The 16,473-nt window shown below is 46.6% G+C and overlaps 1 protein-coding gene across 1 annotated transcript; it reads right to left on the reverse strand.

The window, feature by feature from the left end:
- Window positions 1-11,239: 11,239 nt before the first annotated feature.
- On the reverse strand, window positions 11,240-15,732 carry EEF1A1 (eukaryotic translation elongation factor 1 alpha 1). The gene is made up of 8 exons (XM_045009186.1): window positions 15,591-15,732; window positions 14,626-14,815; window positions 13,629-13,808; window positions 13,227-13,523; window positions 12,845-12,995; window positions 12,423-12,679; window positions 11,992-12,226; window positions 11,240-11,639 (listed from the first exon to the last, which is right to left on the reverse strand). The coding sequence occupies exons 2-8, from the start codon at window positions 14,767-14,769 to the stop codon at window positions 11,515-11,517; spliced, it is 1,389 nt and encodes a 462-aa protein (XP_044865121.1). The 5' UTR covers window positions 14,770-14,815; window positions 15,591-15,732; the 3' UTR covers window positions 11,240-11,514.
- Window positions 15,733-16,473: the final 741 nt, after the last annotated feature.

Here is a 16,473-nt window from a genome sequence, read left to right on the forward strand (position 1 = left end):
AGGAGACTCACCCCTCTCAGTTGCCACAAGAGATGGGAAAAGGTAAGCTGCACAATCCTAGGTAATATGAAGAAACTCCTAGGTCTCTTCTAAACTCCAGCCATCCAGCAGTGGGATAGTCTGCATCACACATATTTTACTCTGATATTAACAACTCAAAATAGGAGCATGTAATAAAGTACATCATAGCTGTACTTCACTTAAAAGCTGAGATTGACAGTTCCTTCAAACTTATCGTAGCTTTTAAAAAGATTAAATGTGAGCAAATGCCAACAAACATATGAAAAAGCAAATATTGCAGCTTTGTCTGGCCCAGGGGCTTGTACGAGGTTTATAAGGGTCCAGAACCCACTACAGATTGAGATTGTGTGTATTACTTAATCTGTAAACTGTTCAGGGTAGGACTGTCTCTCACTATCTATATGTACAGTGCCTAGCCCAATGGGGTTCCCATCTCTGCTGGCATATCTAGGTGCTATAATAATACAAAGTAATAATGTGTAATAAATAAACTTTTATTCTATATTATTGCAGCCTCAGTTGGTGAGAATAAGCCAGTGTGGCCTGGATATCCTTTATAACAGGGGTGAGCAAACTACGGCCCCAGGGGCCACATCCAGCCCGCCAGCCGGCTTAAACCGGCCCTCAAGCGCCTGCTGGGAAGTGGGGTTTGGGGCTTGCCCTGCTCCTGCACTCCAGACGGGGAACGGGGTCGGAGGCCACTCTGCGCACTTGTGCCAAGGCTCCCAGAAGCAGCAGCATATCCCCTCTCCGGCTCCTATGTTTAGGAATAGCCAGGGGGCTGCGTGTGCTGCCCCAACCCCAAGCGCCACCCCCGCATCCCCCATTGGCCGGGAACTGCGGCTAATTGGAGCTCAAGGGGCAGTGCCTGCAGACTGGGCAGTACGCAGAGCCGCCTGGCCCCACCTCCGCATAGGAGCCGGAGGGGGGACATGCTGCTGCTTCCAGGAGCTGCTTCAGGTAAGTGGCGCCCGGAGCCTGCATCCCTCACCTCCTCCCATGCCCCTGCCCCAGGCTGATCCCTCTTCTGCACCGCCTCTGGAGCTGCCTCTGAACTCATTTCTGGCCCTGCCCCAGAGCCCGCACCCCCAGCCAGAGTCCCCCCCCCCATTCCCCAACCCTAATTCATGGCCCACCATATAATTTCCATACCAAGATGTGGCCCTTGGGCCAAAAAGTTTGAGCAGCCCTGCTTTATAAAGACTAGAAGTCCAATGGCTAGGGCACTAGTCTGGGACTCTGACACTAAGCTGGGGGCAGAGGTAGATACGCTGGAGGGTAGGGATAGGGTCCAGAGTGACCTAGACACATTGGAGGATTGGGCTAAAAGAAATCTGATGAAGTTCAACAAGAACAAGTGCAGAGTCCTGCACGTAGGAAGGAAGAATCCCCTGCACCGCTACAGGCTGGTGTCCGACTGGCTAAGCGGCAGTTCTGCAGAAAAGGACCTGGGGGTTACAGTTGGACTAGATGACCTCCTGAGGTCTCTTCCAACCCTAATCTTCTGTGCCTCAGGGGAAGCTGGATTCAATTCCCTCTGCTGCCACAGATTTATTGTGACTTATGGCTTGTCTACATTGGCAATTCACAGCGCTGCAATTTTCTGGCTCAGGGGTGTGAAAAAACAGCCCGCTGAGCGCAGCAAGTTTCAGCGCTGTAAAGCGCCAGTGTAAACAGTGCCCCAGTGCTGGGAGCCGCGCCCCTCAGGGAGGTGGGGGTTTTTAGAGTGCCATGACCCCACAAGGCATGTTAAAGTGCTGCTGCTGCAGTGCTTTAGCACTGCCAGTGTAGACTAGTCCTTAGACCAGGGGTAGGCAACCTATGGCACTTGTGCTGAAGGTGGCACTCGAGCTGATTTTCAGTGGCACTCACTGCCCGGGTCCTGGCCACTGGTCTGGGGGGCGGCTCTGCATTTTAATTTAATTTTAAATGAAGTTTCTTAAACATTTTAAAACCCGTATTTACTTTACATACAACAATAGTTTAGTTATACCTTATAGACTTATAGAAAGAGACCTTCTAAAAACGTTAAAATTAGAATTTTAAAGAGACCTTCTAAAAACGTGAAACCTTAAATTAGAGTGAATAAATGAAGACTTGGCACATCACTTCTGAAAGTTTGCGGACCCCTGCCTTAGACTATGTGAATTACCTATCTCACAGGAGTGTTGTGAAGCTAGCTAAAGACTGGTGAGGTGCTTGGCAATTATGATAATGAAGGGGGCTGTTATGGTAATGATTATTGTAATAAAGAAGTACTTGAGAGAGGTGACAAAACACCCAACCACTCACTGATTTAAATGAAGTAGTGTCTGTTCAGTGCTGGAGAATACACCAGAAATAGTGACTGACTGATTTATAATCTACACACTAATTAATGCATGACAATTGGGGGCACAGACGGGGTTGTGTTCATGGACTCGAAGGCAGAATTTGGAAGCAAGGTGTTCAGAAATAAGCTGCTGTGAGAACGGAGACTTGGCAAGCAGGCAACCTTCATTAGAAAACCAGTAATCAAAGATCTGCTATTGCGGACACTGTTATCCATATGTTTAGTTATAGAATGAAATTACATTAGAAATGGGGTTTAGGTACTAGGAAATATCCCTTCTAATGTGTCCCATAAATAGGGAGTGAAGAGACTTGAATCCTGTCTGCGCTAGGAGTGGGTGGAAACCTGGGTGCTCTGCAGTTGAGTATTTTTATACAGAATCTGAATTTAGTAAATCATTATTTTGCACTAAACTATAAACACACTTTCTAAATGCTTTTCTAAGCCAGTGTAGAGTGGCTCCTGATCTAACATTGCAGGGAATGTTTGTTTCCCTTCCAGCACAGTCAGTCACGTCAGAGCAGATCCTTGTCCTCTCCATTTGCAGTAAGAGCCAAGTCAGGGGCCAGGAGTGCAATAGTAGGGTTCCCAGGCTGTCAGCTTGTGTGGGTTAGTATTTTGGACAGCCCAGCTGTAGACTGGCCTTTGATTCCCAATGGTTTGGAAGGTTCAGAGGTTTCTGCACCTCTACTTGTAAGACTGCTGTTCAGCGCATAGTCCTGGCAAGCATTTCTTTGAACTTCATTGTTATAGTATCAGTTTCCATATCAGCTTGAGAGTCTTAAGTTTTACCCTTTTGTTCTGTAAGTTGCATACTGTACTCTCAGCACTTATAGAAATTGACCAGTAACTAGATTGAGATGAAAGCAAAGGGCTTTGTTGTTGACTTCATTGGCACTATACCAATTTACACCAGCTGAGTTTTGCTGTTCTGTGGTTCGCTGGAGAAGGAACATGTCAGTTCCCTGCTCCTGCTCTCTTTTTAATCAACAGTTTAGCTAAAGCTATTGTAAAGTTCAAAAGAACTCCGGCTGATATCTTCACCCTCTCTCTCTTTGTTGTTGTTCCTGGCAGACAACATATGCTTCTCGGAGTTCTTCCTTGTTAGTTGTCATTCAGTAAGAGAATCCTTTGTATCCCCTTCCTTCAATGGAGTACATATTAAGGGCAAACTACTGCTACAAAGGCAAACAAGAGTGTTTGCCAATAAAATAGCTAGAGACCAGAAGAGGTGAGACGGACTATAATGCCACAGCACTGAGCTCCTACATTTTCTTAGGAGGTGCAGACAATTCAGTTTCGCAGAACATTGGAACCTCCAGACAAGATGATGCCCCAAACTGAATCTGGAATGGGTTGATGGTAAAAGGAAGGGGGGAAACATCTACAAACTGGCAGGTACTGTGGCTTATCAAGGTGATCTGGCAGCGAAGGTCGCGCACAGCTTGAATGTTTTGTCATGTCTGTAACTGTTGAAACAACAGTTCAGCTATGAAGGAGACGCTGCCCTTTCAACAAGACTGTTTGCTCTCCTCTTGTCCACACTGCTGCAGCGTGCTCTGTTTTGGGGAGAGGGAAAACCATGCCGAAGCTGTGCAGGATGACGCAGAGGGGGGAGAAGTGAATGCAGCATGCCATGCCAGGTATCACAGTTAGGGTGACCAGAGATCCCGATAAAAGCGGGACTGTCCTGAGTTTTAGATGTTTGGCCCCCGTCCCGATTGGTGTTTGGTCAGGACGGAATTTGTCCCGATATTTCGCACTCCTGTTTTGTTTTATTCTGCTTTTCTTTCCCTCCCTCCCGCCGGCGGGACTCCAGGACTCTGCTTTTTGTGTGTGTGTGCTGTGCTGGTGGAACTCCACCTCTTTTTCTTCATCCCCTCTGGTCACCCTAATCACATTTGGTCAGTACTGGCTCCCCATTCAATTTCGGATCCATTTCAATATCCTTCCCCGGAGCTTTAACACCCTCAATGAGCCAGGCCCGCGTTTTCTCAGAGCCCCGCCTCTTCCTCCAGCCTGGCAGCTATAATTGATTCTGCCTAAAACTATTGGTGCCTGGCAGAATGGCCTTTTTGAGGACAGGCCCTAAGGCTTAGCTATGGAACTTCTCTGCCAATTGCAATAAAGCAGCATCAGCTGTGTGCTTTCGGGTTCGTTTGCTCCGAAATGTCCGTGAGCAGAAAGAGAAGCTGCTATTCCGCATTCCACGTTTTATTACACACACGTCTAGCGAATGCGTTCTTGCTGCAAGGTCCTGGCCGCCCTTTGTTCTTCAGTAAGACTTTGTAATCAGTTTCACAAAGCGCTGAGATGTGCCACTGGGTGGAGCTGAATAACCACTGTGCTATCCGAGCAGGAGCAATAGCTCCAAAGTCTTACTCAGCATTTGTCCAGTGATTCCTGGTGTAAATAACAGCAGCTGTGTAGGGAACCAGGCTGGACTGGTAACAGATTCCAACCCAGAACCCACAAACAAAAACAAAACAAAACCTCACCTGTTTTTCACAGCGCACTTAATCTAAGACCATGTAAAATTGATTTTTTTTAACGTCACCCTCTTGTGGGCTTGCTAAGAAAACATTATTAGAAGCAGGGACTGGAGGCTGTCAAAATGGATTATTTTGGGTAAATATTTTAATAATTAAAGCCCAAGATGTAGAAACAGGAATTAGGAAACTGGGTCACATCGGATGACTGTTATCCAGACCTGCAGGTGGGAAATGCGAGACTCCTTGGCATTGTGTTTGTTAAAGGCAGAAGTGGAAGTGATGGTGAGAAACAAGGGTGGACAGATCCTTCAGAAAGCAATCACTGGCTGTGTGAGAACGCAACTTCTAACTTAGCCAAGCAACAGGCCTCTTGTTAGTTCTTTTGCCTCCTGTATGCAGTGGCGGATTAGCTACCCAGCATCAGGTGGGACAAGGCCTTCCCCTCTCCCCCAAACACACATGCCCCCCAGCATCCCCTGATCCTAGTTCCCTACAGAAGCATGTGGTGGGGAGGATGGTCAGGGGAAGACCCCGGCTCCCCACTGCAGCCCTGGGACTGGTGGTGCTCTCAGTCCCTGCTGCAGCCCCCAGGCCGTGGCATGGAGACAGAGCTTCTCCGGGCTGGGGGGCCCAGTGGGGGAGGGGGCACAGAAAGGAACAAAAGGGGTTGGAGGTGCAATGGAGGGGGAGGAACCGTGTGGAGAACAGGGTCGAGCCAGGGGGAAGGGGCAGAAAGGGGTGGGGCTGCAGGCAGAAGGGATGGAAAGTGGGCAGCCACCTCCCCTCCCCCTTGCTCTGGCCCAGGGCCCCAGGAAACCTTAATCTGCCTCTGCCTGCATAGTGGAGGCAAGTGAAGCAGCAAATTAAGGGAGAAGCAGCCCGCAGCATAGACACACACAATGAGACATGGAAAATGGTGCCAGCTTTTTGCTCAAGGAAGCAGACCCCTTTCGCAGGGCTCCAGCCTTTTGCCACCACTCAGAGCTGTGCCTGTTTGGAGTGAGGTTCTCTTTCTAGGACTGAGAGCAGTTTCCTTGCCCTGCATTTGACTCCACCCCCCGCACCAGGGCAGTCTTGCCAACGGGGAAGTGGCTCTGTGCTTACGGTGAACCCTGCTGTAGAAGGTCAGTTGTCATGGATGGGCCCCGGGCTTCAATTGGTTATCTGAAGCACTGAGGCTTCAAGACAAGCTTTTACTTAGTCTCACTCCTATAACGTCACCCTATGCAGAGTTTGTCAGCCTTACGGCTTCTTGGGTGCCTGCAGGTATGTAGGCCCAGCTTCACCGGGGCTGCTTCTACTCAGCAGCCCAGAACACAATCCAAAGGGAAAACAGGGCTAATGCTTAGCTGGGTGGAGGGGGAGGTGTGTGTCTCTGCGCCACAGTCTCAGGATGCCTCACAAATAGCAGGAACCCAGTTAGCATTCCACACACGCGCCTAGCTTAGGACAGGGAGGTTCTGAGAAAACCAGATGTCACCTTTCCCAGCAAAATGACTTTTTAATTAACTAGATGGTGAAAAGGCGCCAACGTTCGCACCTACGTTAATGCTTCCACCTGCTCACTTTGAAGAGAACAAACATCCTCAGGCAACAGAGACGCGACAAAGAGGGAAAGAAGGGACACAACAGTCCAGCCAACAACTAGCGCCTCCAAGATTACACCTATCACGGCTGTGGGGAAAAAATCTGCAGGGCACCAGTTGGGCCCCTCAGCCACCTAAAATCCCACCAATGAACTCCTTGTCAGACAGCATCCTTGCATCAAGGGATAGTGAAAGAATATAACTTTCCTCATTTACAGTCCATCAGCAAAAGATGACACATTTATAGGCTCAGCCAAGGTGGCCATCAACAGAAAGGTTACCTGGCCTCTGGAAAGTTTACATCTGCCTTGGATCTTACATGTGCGAGCCTGTCCTGTGCCCTAGCCTATTATGGTAAGGCAGCCGCTTTCAAACTTTTTGAGCTGAGTCCTCCCTCTCCCTGCTCCCCCTTTGAGTTACAATTTTTGGTTGTCTCCCCCCATCCCCCCAATACCCTCCCTCCCTCAGGATTTCAGGGTGAAGACAGGCACATGAGCCATGGTCCCTTTGGGGCAGAGCTAGTACTAGATGCAGAAGCTGCCAGGAGTGAAAATCAGTGCATGGCCATGGCGGATGTTGACACTGACCCACAGCACCACCTCTACCACTGAGGTGAGTTGGGGTAGAAGTGGTGATCGCTCCCCGAGCTGCCTGGTGTCACCACCCTGAACATTTTGCTGAGCCCTCTCTGCCCCATAGTTAGAAAATCTCTGCTTTAAGAACTATATTGGGAAAAAGTTAATCTGACCTTTTGTTTATAACAGTGATGAGCAAGCTGCGGCCCGTCACAGTAATCCGCCGGCGGGCTGTGAGACAGTTTGTTTACATTGACCATCCACAGGCATGGCCGCCCACAGCTCCCAGTGACCATGCCGGTTCACCATTCCTGGCCAATGGGAGCTGCGGGCAATGATGGGGGCTGGCCATTTAACAGCCATGTACCGACATGTTCCTAACTGAATTAAACTTTTCAGTTTAAACCACTTACTTTAGCCTTTCACTAAAATCTGTTTCAAATTACACCTTCAGTTAAATAGCTGCAAGTCAGCTAGCAGTCAAGCCATAACCAAGATCATTGCTAGTTGCCTGCCATAAGTAGAGAGAAATGTAAAGCACCCCTTCCAGATCCGCATCCCCCCTCAAGTTTTCTAACAATGACCTGTTTTCCCATTTTTGGTGCTTCATGCCCTCATTAGTTAAAACTGTTTTATAGGGATATGGCAGTTAGGGAGGCACCAGCCTGAGGTTAAACACAATACCTGATGCATAGGCTTTGGGGATTTTTTAAAAAATACTTATAAACATGTAAGTTTGTTTCTCTATTAAAAACTAGTAATTTAGGATGTGCAACAGAAATTAGAAAGAGCACTAAGGTCTCCTAACTTGATCTCTAGTTTCACTCTTCCAGTGTAGGTCAGTATCCAAGAGTTATTTACTACTCTGACCATTCCAATTTAAAATAAATTTGATAGGGGGCTTCTACCACTTTCCCTATAGGCTATTGTAATGTTTACCATTTAAGTAAGGTTATCAAAGCATCACACACAAACAAATCCCACATACTGTGGGATAATTTGAATATTACATTATTTATATTAAGGACTGTGACAGCTGGGAAGAACACATCTTGGGAAATAAAGAATCAGAGATCAGATGCAGTTCTCAGCTATGGAATTTATTAGGTTTACTGAAGTTGTCTTAAGCCCAAAATTTTGCTTATAAGATCTGAGATGCTTTTACACATGTTCATAGATTTTTAAGTGTCCCCCACAGCAGTGTATTAGATCATAAAAACCAGAAAGCAAAACTAGCCTAGTTACACTGTCAAATCTGAGAGTGCTCAAAAATAAAGTCCCAGCATAAATGGTGAAAAGTTAAACTGTAAATTGTTTTTAATAATCAAAGGTGACATTTTAGTAACACAGGCAGAAGGACCTACAGTTAGAGTTTGGAGAATTCAGACAATACATTTTTGTATGTATTAGGCTATTGCCTTTTGACCTAAAATTCATCTGAAGTTTCTTTCCACTCCCATACACAAAAAATTAACAATTAACCAACTTTGGGATTTATTTTTGGCAGTTTTTAGCTTGTCAGATTTTTTCTCATTGAAGTCTCTAGTCAGCTAGGTTTTAGGTCTGAATTCTCCTCCTTGCATTCCCCTCATGCTGCAGCATTTTCTATTTGAGGGAAATGACTTTTATTTCAGAATTTACAGACCATATGAAAATAGCATCCTAAAAAAAAAGTTCCACAGCATTTCTGCCCTCCTTCTCTGCCAGTTGTTCATCAGCTAGCCACATTTAAATCGGCCAGCACCTGCTAGGCTACAAGCTAAATCTCTTGGCAGTCTTCTTGCCTCTAAAGAAACTTTTGATGTTGAATCACCTCCTTCCCACACACTCATTTTCAAGCCACTATGCAGCACAGACTCAATTTTTAAGGGCAAGGTTTGTAATGGAAAACTCAGCTTGGTGTAAACTAAGCCTTCAACATGCAGAGAAAGGTGACTGTACAACAGCATGACATTATATTGGTACTTTGTCCCAAATTGGTATCAATGCAAAACCAGTAGCTACTCCCTAAAGGCTGGCTGCATATTATTATAAATTCATATCAAGATTTTCCTTCAAAAGTCTAAAAGAAACATACTTTGAAGATAGTTCCTTGGCACTGTGGTGGTTTTACTAGGCTTTTCATTCTAATTTAATAGGATCCTATTTTTTACCTGCATCAATACTTTTATCAAATTAATTACAATTCCTGAAGTGTCATGGCTGGAGGACAATTCAGAAAAGTTATTTTAGGCAGAAATTTGTACAGTCATCTTCTTAAATATTGCAACAGCTTATGGGAAATGTATACACTATCTAGAATTTTACATTTGTGATTAAAATTATCTTTCTGCTATTAGAAATACATTAACCTAAGTCAACAGTGAAAATTTAGACATTTTCATTACTTTTTAAATACCACCATCTTCCTGACGGAGGAAGGAATAGAAGATTCCTCATCTCTGCAATGTATGTCAAAGCTTCCCCCCCTCCCCACTAGTGGAGTGGTTTATTGGATTAAAGACTATGTGGAAATAAACTGAGGTTGGCCAGCAGAAGGGATGGGGTTAAGACAAAAAGGTATGAACAGCTTCGTATTATCCAGGAAATGTATCTTAAGCTACGAAACTAGAAGTTTATCCAACAATTTGATTAACTGAGGGATGGATGGGGAAAATGAAGTCAGTACAGAAACATACTAGCCTTTCACTATCTGCAGTGGCCCTTACAACTTGAAATGTGGTAGTAAAGGGGAAAAAAAAAGTATGTTGCAGATGAAAATATAGATCTCACTGAGAAGTTGGTGCTAGTAATCATTTTTAGCAATACTAACCATTAAGCCACAAAGTTTAATCATCTTTGCTACCTTGTTTGTGAAGGCTGTGGAAAGAATGTATATGAGATTGATATAGTAATTTTGGATCACTGTGCAACTGAAACCTCTTGATTAACTTGCAGACAAGTACTGTTCATGTTTTACAGGCACTCTGGCCCTGCCAAACTAATTGTAACTTGAATCTTGTTGCCAGTTTGTATTTTAAATTTGGGGTGGGGGGAGGAAGGTCTGGTAATAGATTATACAGCTACTAGTTAAGAGTTAGTTTTCCTGATCCCATTACAGTGCTTTTACAGAGAACTAGGCCCGATTCAGACCTTATGTAAATAAGTCCTTTGACATCAATGAAGTTCTTCCCCAAGTTTAAATTTGGCTCCTTTGACATTAATATCCAATTCAAATAGACAGAAAATCAGTTCTCAAGCTTTGTTGAAGATTTCCAAGCCCCAGTAGGCCCAGACTTATTTAAGTATAAATGTGCCGTCAAACATTGAAGTTTGTTAGTTCTTAAGCATTTTAATCACTTGTTTTAGATCGAAGTACTAGTTCTATTCTCCAAATTTACTCATGAGTAAGATTTTGTAATTAGTGGCTTCCAGTGCTTTTATGTCAAACTTCAGGATGTTAAGTATAACTAACAAATTCTATTGTTTAACTAGTGTCACCTGAGATGTGTAACAGGCTCACAGTCAGAAGCTAAATTGCAGGACATGATTTCAAAGCAACCTCCATGACTTACTTTTGCTCTAGTTTCCAAGTGTCCCAAATCTATGGTACTAAAATTAAAAAAATATTCTATCTTCCATTTCTTGGAAATTCAACAATTAAACAATTACTTAAATTTAAAAAATCTGTCATTTACACGGGTTGATTTCAGTAGCAAAATGTATAGGTCTGAAAGCTGCAGTAAACTTAACTATGCGAGTCATCTGGACTAGATAGAATTCAAACTACTAAATGACCTAAGTAAACGCATGAATAATGTTTACACACTTATCCATTTAAGTTAATGGACAAACTAGAAAACAAAGTGGAAATTGAGCTCAAGTGTGTGCAAGATGTCCCAACTAATCTAGTTGTACTTGGCAAAGAAAACAAGTTTACCCTTTGAAGTTACTGTCCATCCCACCTTCCTCAGTAAAAAACCACAAACTTGGTTTACTGAATGTATTGTAGAATGCACCACTCTGCAATACATTACAGCATCTGATTTGTCCAGTGTAACATATCTTTAGGTCAGTCAATGAGGAAGTGTTTAAGGACTTGTAAAATCCCACTGTACTGTTAAGGGACATTTAGCAGAGACTCAATTTTTATTTCACCTTTAACTCAAGCAAATATAGAAATATTTGAATTTTACTCTAATAAATTGGATATAGCTTTCCTATAGTCAACATTAATCCAAAGAACACACAAACTTAGCATTAAAACTTTGTTTTTAATGGTCTCAAATTCTGTGACAGATTTTTGGTCAAGTTGTTTCCATTAAAAAAATTTACTGGTTTAAAAACTAATAACTTAAACTGCCACGAAACAAATGGTCCACAAACATTCCTTTCCTTCTGAAGCTTTTACGATGCATTGTAATCATTAACCAGTCTTTTACTATTAAACTTAAATGGCCAATTGAGACAAACAGTTCTGAGACCGTTCCACCGATTAAGACTGAGGTGGCAGCTGATGTACAGAATTTTCATTTAGCCTTCTGAGCCTTCTGGGCGGACTTTGTGACCTTGCCAGCTCCAGCAGCTTTCTTATCAACTGCCTTGATGACACCAACAGCAACAGTCTGTCTCATGTCACGCACAGCAAAACGACCTGGAAACAAAATGACAACATTTTATAATTTTGTATGTGAGTATACAGATGCATACCCTGACTGAGACAACCTCTGCATGGCAACACCACACAGGATATGGCAGGAAGTAAAAATATAAAACTTAAACTGCAAGTGATATTGAAAGTATCTGAATGTAAAATGGAATTTGGCCTACACCCATTTAAAAAGGGTTATGGAGCACTGCGCAAAGTCTTATAGCAAGCTTAAAGTTTCAATGACACCTCACAAAGTAAGGTGGATGTCACCCAAGAAACAACTAAGACACAGATTTCTAGAAGAGCATGGAACATAACATGAATTTACAAGTAGTTATTTTAGAGGACCACTTACCCAGAGGAGGGTAGTCCGAGAAGCTCTCGACACACATGGGTTTGCCTGGGACCATGTCAACGATGGCAGCATCTCCAGATTTCAGGAATTTAGGACCATCTTCCAATTTCTTACCAGAACGACGATCAATCTTCTCTTTCAGTTCAGCAAACTTGCAAGCAATGTGAGCAGTGTGGCAATCCAACACAGGGGCATAACCAGCACTAATTTGGCCTGGGTGGTTCAGGATGATGACCTGTAAGGAAAAAACCAGTAACTTTTCAAGCATAACTCATGGTTACTTGTTGGGTTGAGCTGTTTAAAAAGCCAGGAGTACTTTATCTTCTAGGGATGAACTTCAAAATATTCACTCCAAACAAGATGACCAGCCAATATTTGCATCAATCCATAACTAAAGTTTCAAAGATCTTCAAATGGTTCTGAAAAAGTACCTGGGCAGTGAAGCCAGCAGCTTCCATTGGGGGGTCATTCTTACTGTCACCAGCAACATTACCACGGCGAACGTCTTTCACAGACACGTTCTTGACATTGAAGCCAACGTTGTCACCAGGCAGAGCTTCACTCAAAGCTTCATGATGCATCTCAACAGATTTTACTTCAGTTGTTACGTTGACAGGGGCGAATGTTACTACCATGCCTGGCTTCAGGATGCCAGTTTCCACACGACCAACTGGAACAGTACCAATACCTGAAAAGAAAAAAAGGAACTCTAGGATGTTTACTCCTAATTTACCTAGGCAATTTCTGCTTTTTAAAGCGATACCGTCACTATCAATCTGACAGATTTTAAAATACAACAAAGCTTACTATTGGAGGAAAAATTACAGAACTATTCTTCACACAAAGTACTTACCACCAATTTTGTAGACATCTTGCAGAGGCAAACGCAGAGGCTTGTCAGTTGGACGAGTTGGTGGCAGTATACTATCCAAAGCTTCTAGCAGGGTAGTTCCACTGGCATTGCCATCCTTACGGGTAACCTTCCATCCCTTAAACCAGGGCATCTAACAAAAAGCAGCACAAATGTAACTTGTGTTTAGCAATACTGGGATGAAGAAATAGGAAGGATAATTACATTTCATCCTTGATATCTTAAGGTAATTTGTGAAACATGAAACCTGATCTGAGTTTTAAATAGATATAAACGCCATTCAAATGCATTGTTTCTTAATCCTGCCAATTCATCCTGGCAGTCCCTCCAACTTAATTCTGATATACAAGGTAAACAAACTTACGTTAGTGCTAGGCTCCAACATATTGTCTCCATTCCAACCAGAAATTGGCACAAAAGCTACAGTGTCTGGATTGTAGCCAATTTTCTTAATGTAAGTGCTGACTTCTTTGACAATTTCTTCATATCTCTTCTGGCTGTACGGTGGCTCAGTGGAATCCATCTTGTTCACACCAACGATCAGCTGTTTTACACCCAGTGTGTAGGCCAGAAGGGCATGTTCACGAGTCTGCCCATTCTTGGAGATACCAGCTTCAAACTCACCAACACCAGCAGCAACAATAAGGACAGCACAGTCAGCCTTTGGGGAAAAAGGTAGGTTAGTTGTTTTTTTTTTTTGCATAGACCCACAAATACACATCAGAAAATACTAAAGCCCTCAACTGAATTCATAGTGTTTACATACTTGGGAGGTGCCAGTAATCATGTTTTTGATGAAATCTCTGTGTCCAGGAGCATCAATGATGGTGACATAGTACTTGCTTGTTTCAAATTTCCACAAAGAAATATCAATTGTGATACCACGCTCACGCTCAGCCTTCAGCTTGTCCAAAACCCAGGCATATTTGAAGGAACCTTTGCCCATCTACAGGTGTTTAAAAAAAAGTAACATTTGTTAGCTTTCTAAATGAGCTTAACACAATTTGTATGCAGTACACAGAGAAAGTTCCTAAAAATGGTACAAGGCATCTTTTGCAGTTAGTTTCCTGTAATGCTAATACTGCTTTGGCTTGAACGCATTTGGCACAACTGGTGAGAGATTCCATCTCTTTTCTCAGTTATTTAACCTATGACACTTTAGCCTTCAGTCTGTTAATTAAGTTAGGCTTTGCAAAGACAAGCCCTCATATCAAGTGTCCACTGCAAGTTCTTGTTTTCATACCACTAATCTCTTCCACAACTAGAGTATGTGCTATTCACCCACAGGCTATTTTTATAGCTAGTATAATATTGTCACTCAATGTATTTTTTGAGATGCAGTCTCTTCTACTACATGGAAATGAAAGTACACCAATGAACATATGGAGCAAGCACATACAGTAACAAATGTTTTTCAACTTGATATAGGAAGAGCCATGTATTCCTCTACCTTTAGAGAAAAAGCCTGAATGCAGCAGTTGCTTACACAGAACTGTTTTGCATTTCCTGTCTGATTGAACACCCAGCCTGAAGCTGGGAACGCTGAAAATCCCTACTGTTGCTGAAGTCACTGGATAAAATCAGATATTTTCTTCCTGTTCTGACTGATGGGTGGAGATCTAGTGTCTGCAGAGTAGTTGAAAAGCGCTGCTTAAATAGCGAACATGGTGCTATTTCACCAACCCAAGCTCCTCTCTGAGCCTCCATTTTGCACTTAAACCAGGCTACTGGGCTAATTAAATCTTTCGGGCCAGCAAAGGTACCTCCGCAGCTTCCTTCTCGAACTTCTCGATGGTCCGCTTGTCGATGCCCCCGCACTTGTAGATGAGGTGCCCGGTGGTGGTGGACTTGCCGGAGTCGACATGGCCGATGACGACGATGTTGATGTGGGTTTTCTCCTTGCCCATGATGGGTGGCTCGCGGCGTCCGGCTCTTTCGGTACAAAATCAACACCTGCGGAGGAGAAAACCCGTCAGGGATCGCGCCGGGCCGGAGCCTCGCTAGCCGGGGAGGCGCGCGCGGCCCAGGGCGGGGCGGCCTCGAGGCCGTGAGTAGGCCCGGGCGGCGCTCGAGGGCCACGGCTCCGCCCACCGCGGGGGGGGCTCCACACGCGAGAAGCGCTCCCCCCCACCCCGCGGGCGCGAGGCGCTGCCATGCGGCCGGAGAGCGCAGAGCCGGGGCCAGGCCCGGGCGGCGGGCGCGGCTCCTTTGTGTAACTAACCCGCCGCCCGGCCGCCGCGTCCTCCATTTTGTGGCGCTCGCGGAGGAGGGCAGGGAAAGGAAGCGGCCATCTTCGCTGAGCGGGCGGCGGGGAACGGGAGCGGCCCCATTCCCCACCCAACCCTTGGCGCGCCGCCGGCCGGCCCGCACCACCAGGCCGGGGGGATCCCCTAGAGTGGCGATGGGCGGTTCCAGGGCCCCGCATGTAGCAGCTACTCCCCTCCCCGGGGTCCAACCCCCCCAAACAAGCGGCAGCGCGGGGGACACGTCGCCATTTTGTGGGGCCCTCTCCCCCTCCCCCGCCCGCAGGTGGGGCCGCCGGGGCGAATTCCCGACACCCCCCCCTCTCCGCGGGTCCCTTCTCCACCACCAGCCCCGGACCCTCGCACGCGCCGCAGCTTCCCCGCGCGTGGCCGCACAAACCCACCGTGACCCTCGGGCCCGACTGTTCCAGCCACACGGGCCCGCCCCTCCCCCACCAGGCCTGCGCCACGCGGCCGGCTCTCACCTGCGAGGCGTCGGCAAACCCGTTGCGAAAAAGACCGACAACGTGAGCCGCTGCGCTTATATATCCTGCGCGGGGGCGGGGCGTGCGGGACACGTCACCGCTCCAGCGTTTGACTCGCTCCTCCCCGCCGCTCGCAGCGCCCCTAGCGTCGGGCCCGGCAGGGAGCGGGGACAAAGTGCTCTGCGCGCCCCGAAACGGGGGCGGGGCGGCTGGCCGCAGCCCCGCTACCGGCCGCAGGAGGGGCAGTCCCCGCGCCGCGCCGCTGGGGCTCCCCTCGGGGCGTTTGGTGACGGCCCCGTCCGCCCGCCCGCCCAGAGGGCGGACTCCGGCCTTCGCCTGAATCGCGGCAGAACCACCCCACCCCCCCGCTGAGCGTGGGTCGCTCGCTCCACCCCCGGCCGAGTCACCGCCGGGGGGCGAGAGCTCGAGTTCTCTGCCCCTCCCGTCCGATCCCCGTGCCCCCTCTGCCCATCCCCCACACACGCCGTGTGCCCCCCGCGCCTGTCCTTCCCCCACAGCCAGCCCCCCGGCCACTCCGCATACAGCCACATAGGTACCCCTCCCCCACACCGCCACACACCCCGTGTGCCCCCCCGCCCCATGTACCTGTCCCTCCCCCTACAGCCAGTCCCCCAGCCACTCTGCATCTCTTCCATACAGCCACATAGCTGCCCATCCCCCATACAGTGCACACCCTCACCCCAGACCGTCCCTCTCACACAGCCAGCCAGGCCCTGGGCACTTTGCCTCTCCCCCATTCATCCCTGCCCCCACCCCACACCCTTCTTCAACAAGCCTGTCTCTCACACCACCCAAACTCATGGGCCCTTTTCCTTTCAGGAGCTTAGTCCTCTTGTCTAAGCACTCTAGATGCTGGCTTTCC

Source organism: Mauremys mutica, chromosome 3 (genome assembly GCF_020497125.1).
Source record: "Mauremys mutica isolate MM-2020 ecotype Southern chromosome 3, ASM2049712v1, whole genome shotgun sequence".
Classification (NCBI taxonomy): domain Eukaryota; kingdom Metazoa; phylum Chordata; order Testudines; family Geoemydidae; genus Mauremys; species Mauremys mutica.

Bases quoted from the DNA above. Each gene is read 5' to 3' on its own strand.
- EEF1A1 (XM_045009186.1), bottom strand. From the start codon at position 14,769: ATGGGCAAGGAGAAAACCCACATCAACATCGTCGTCATCGGCCATGTC. The intron at 13,809-14,625 runs GTACCTTTGCTG...AAACACCTGTAG, and splicing joins TCGAGAAGGAAGCTGCGGAG to ATGGGCAAAGGTTCCTTCAA. The intron at 11,640-11,991 runs GTAAGTGGTCCT...TTTTGTTTCCAG, and splicing joins CTCGGACTACCCTCCTCTGG to GTCGTTTTGCTGTGCGTGAC.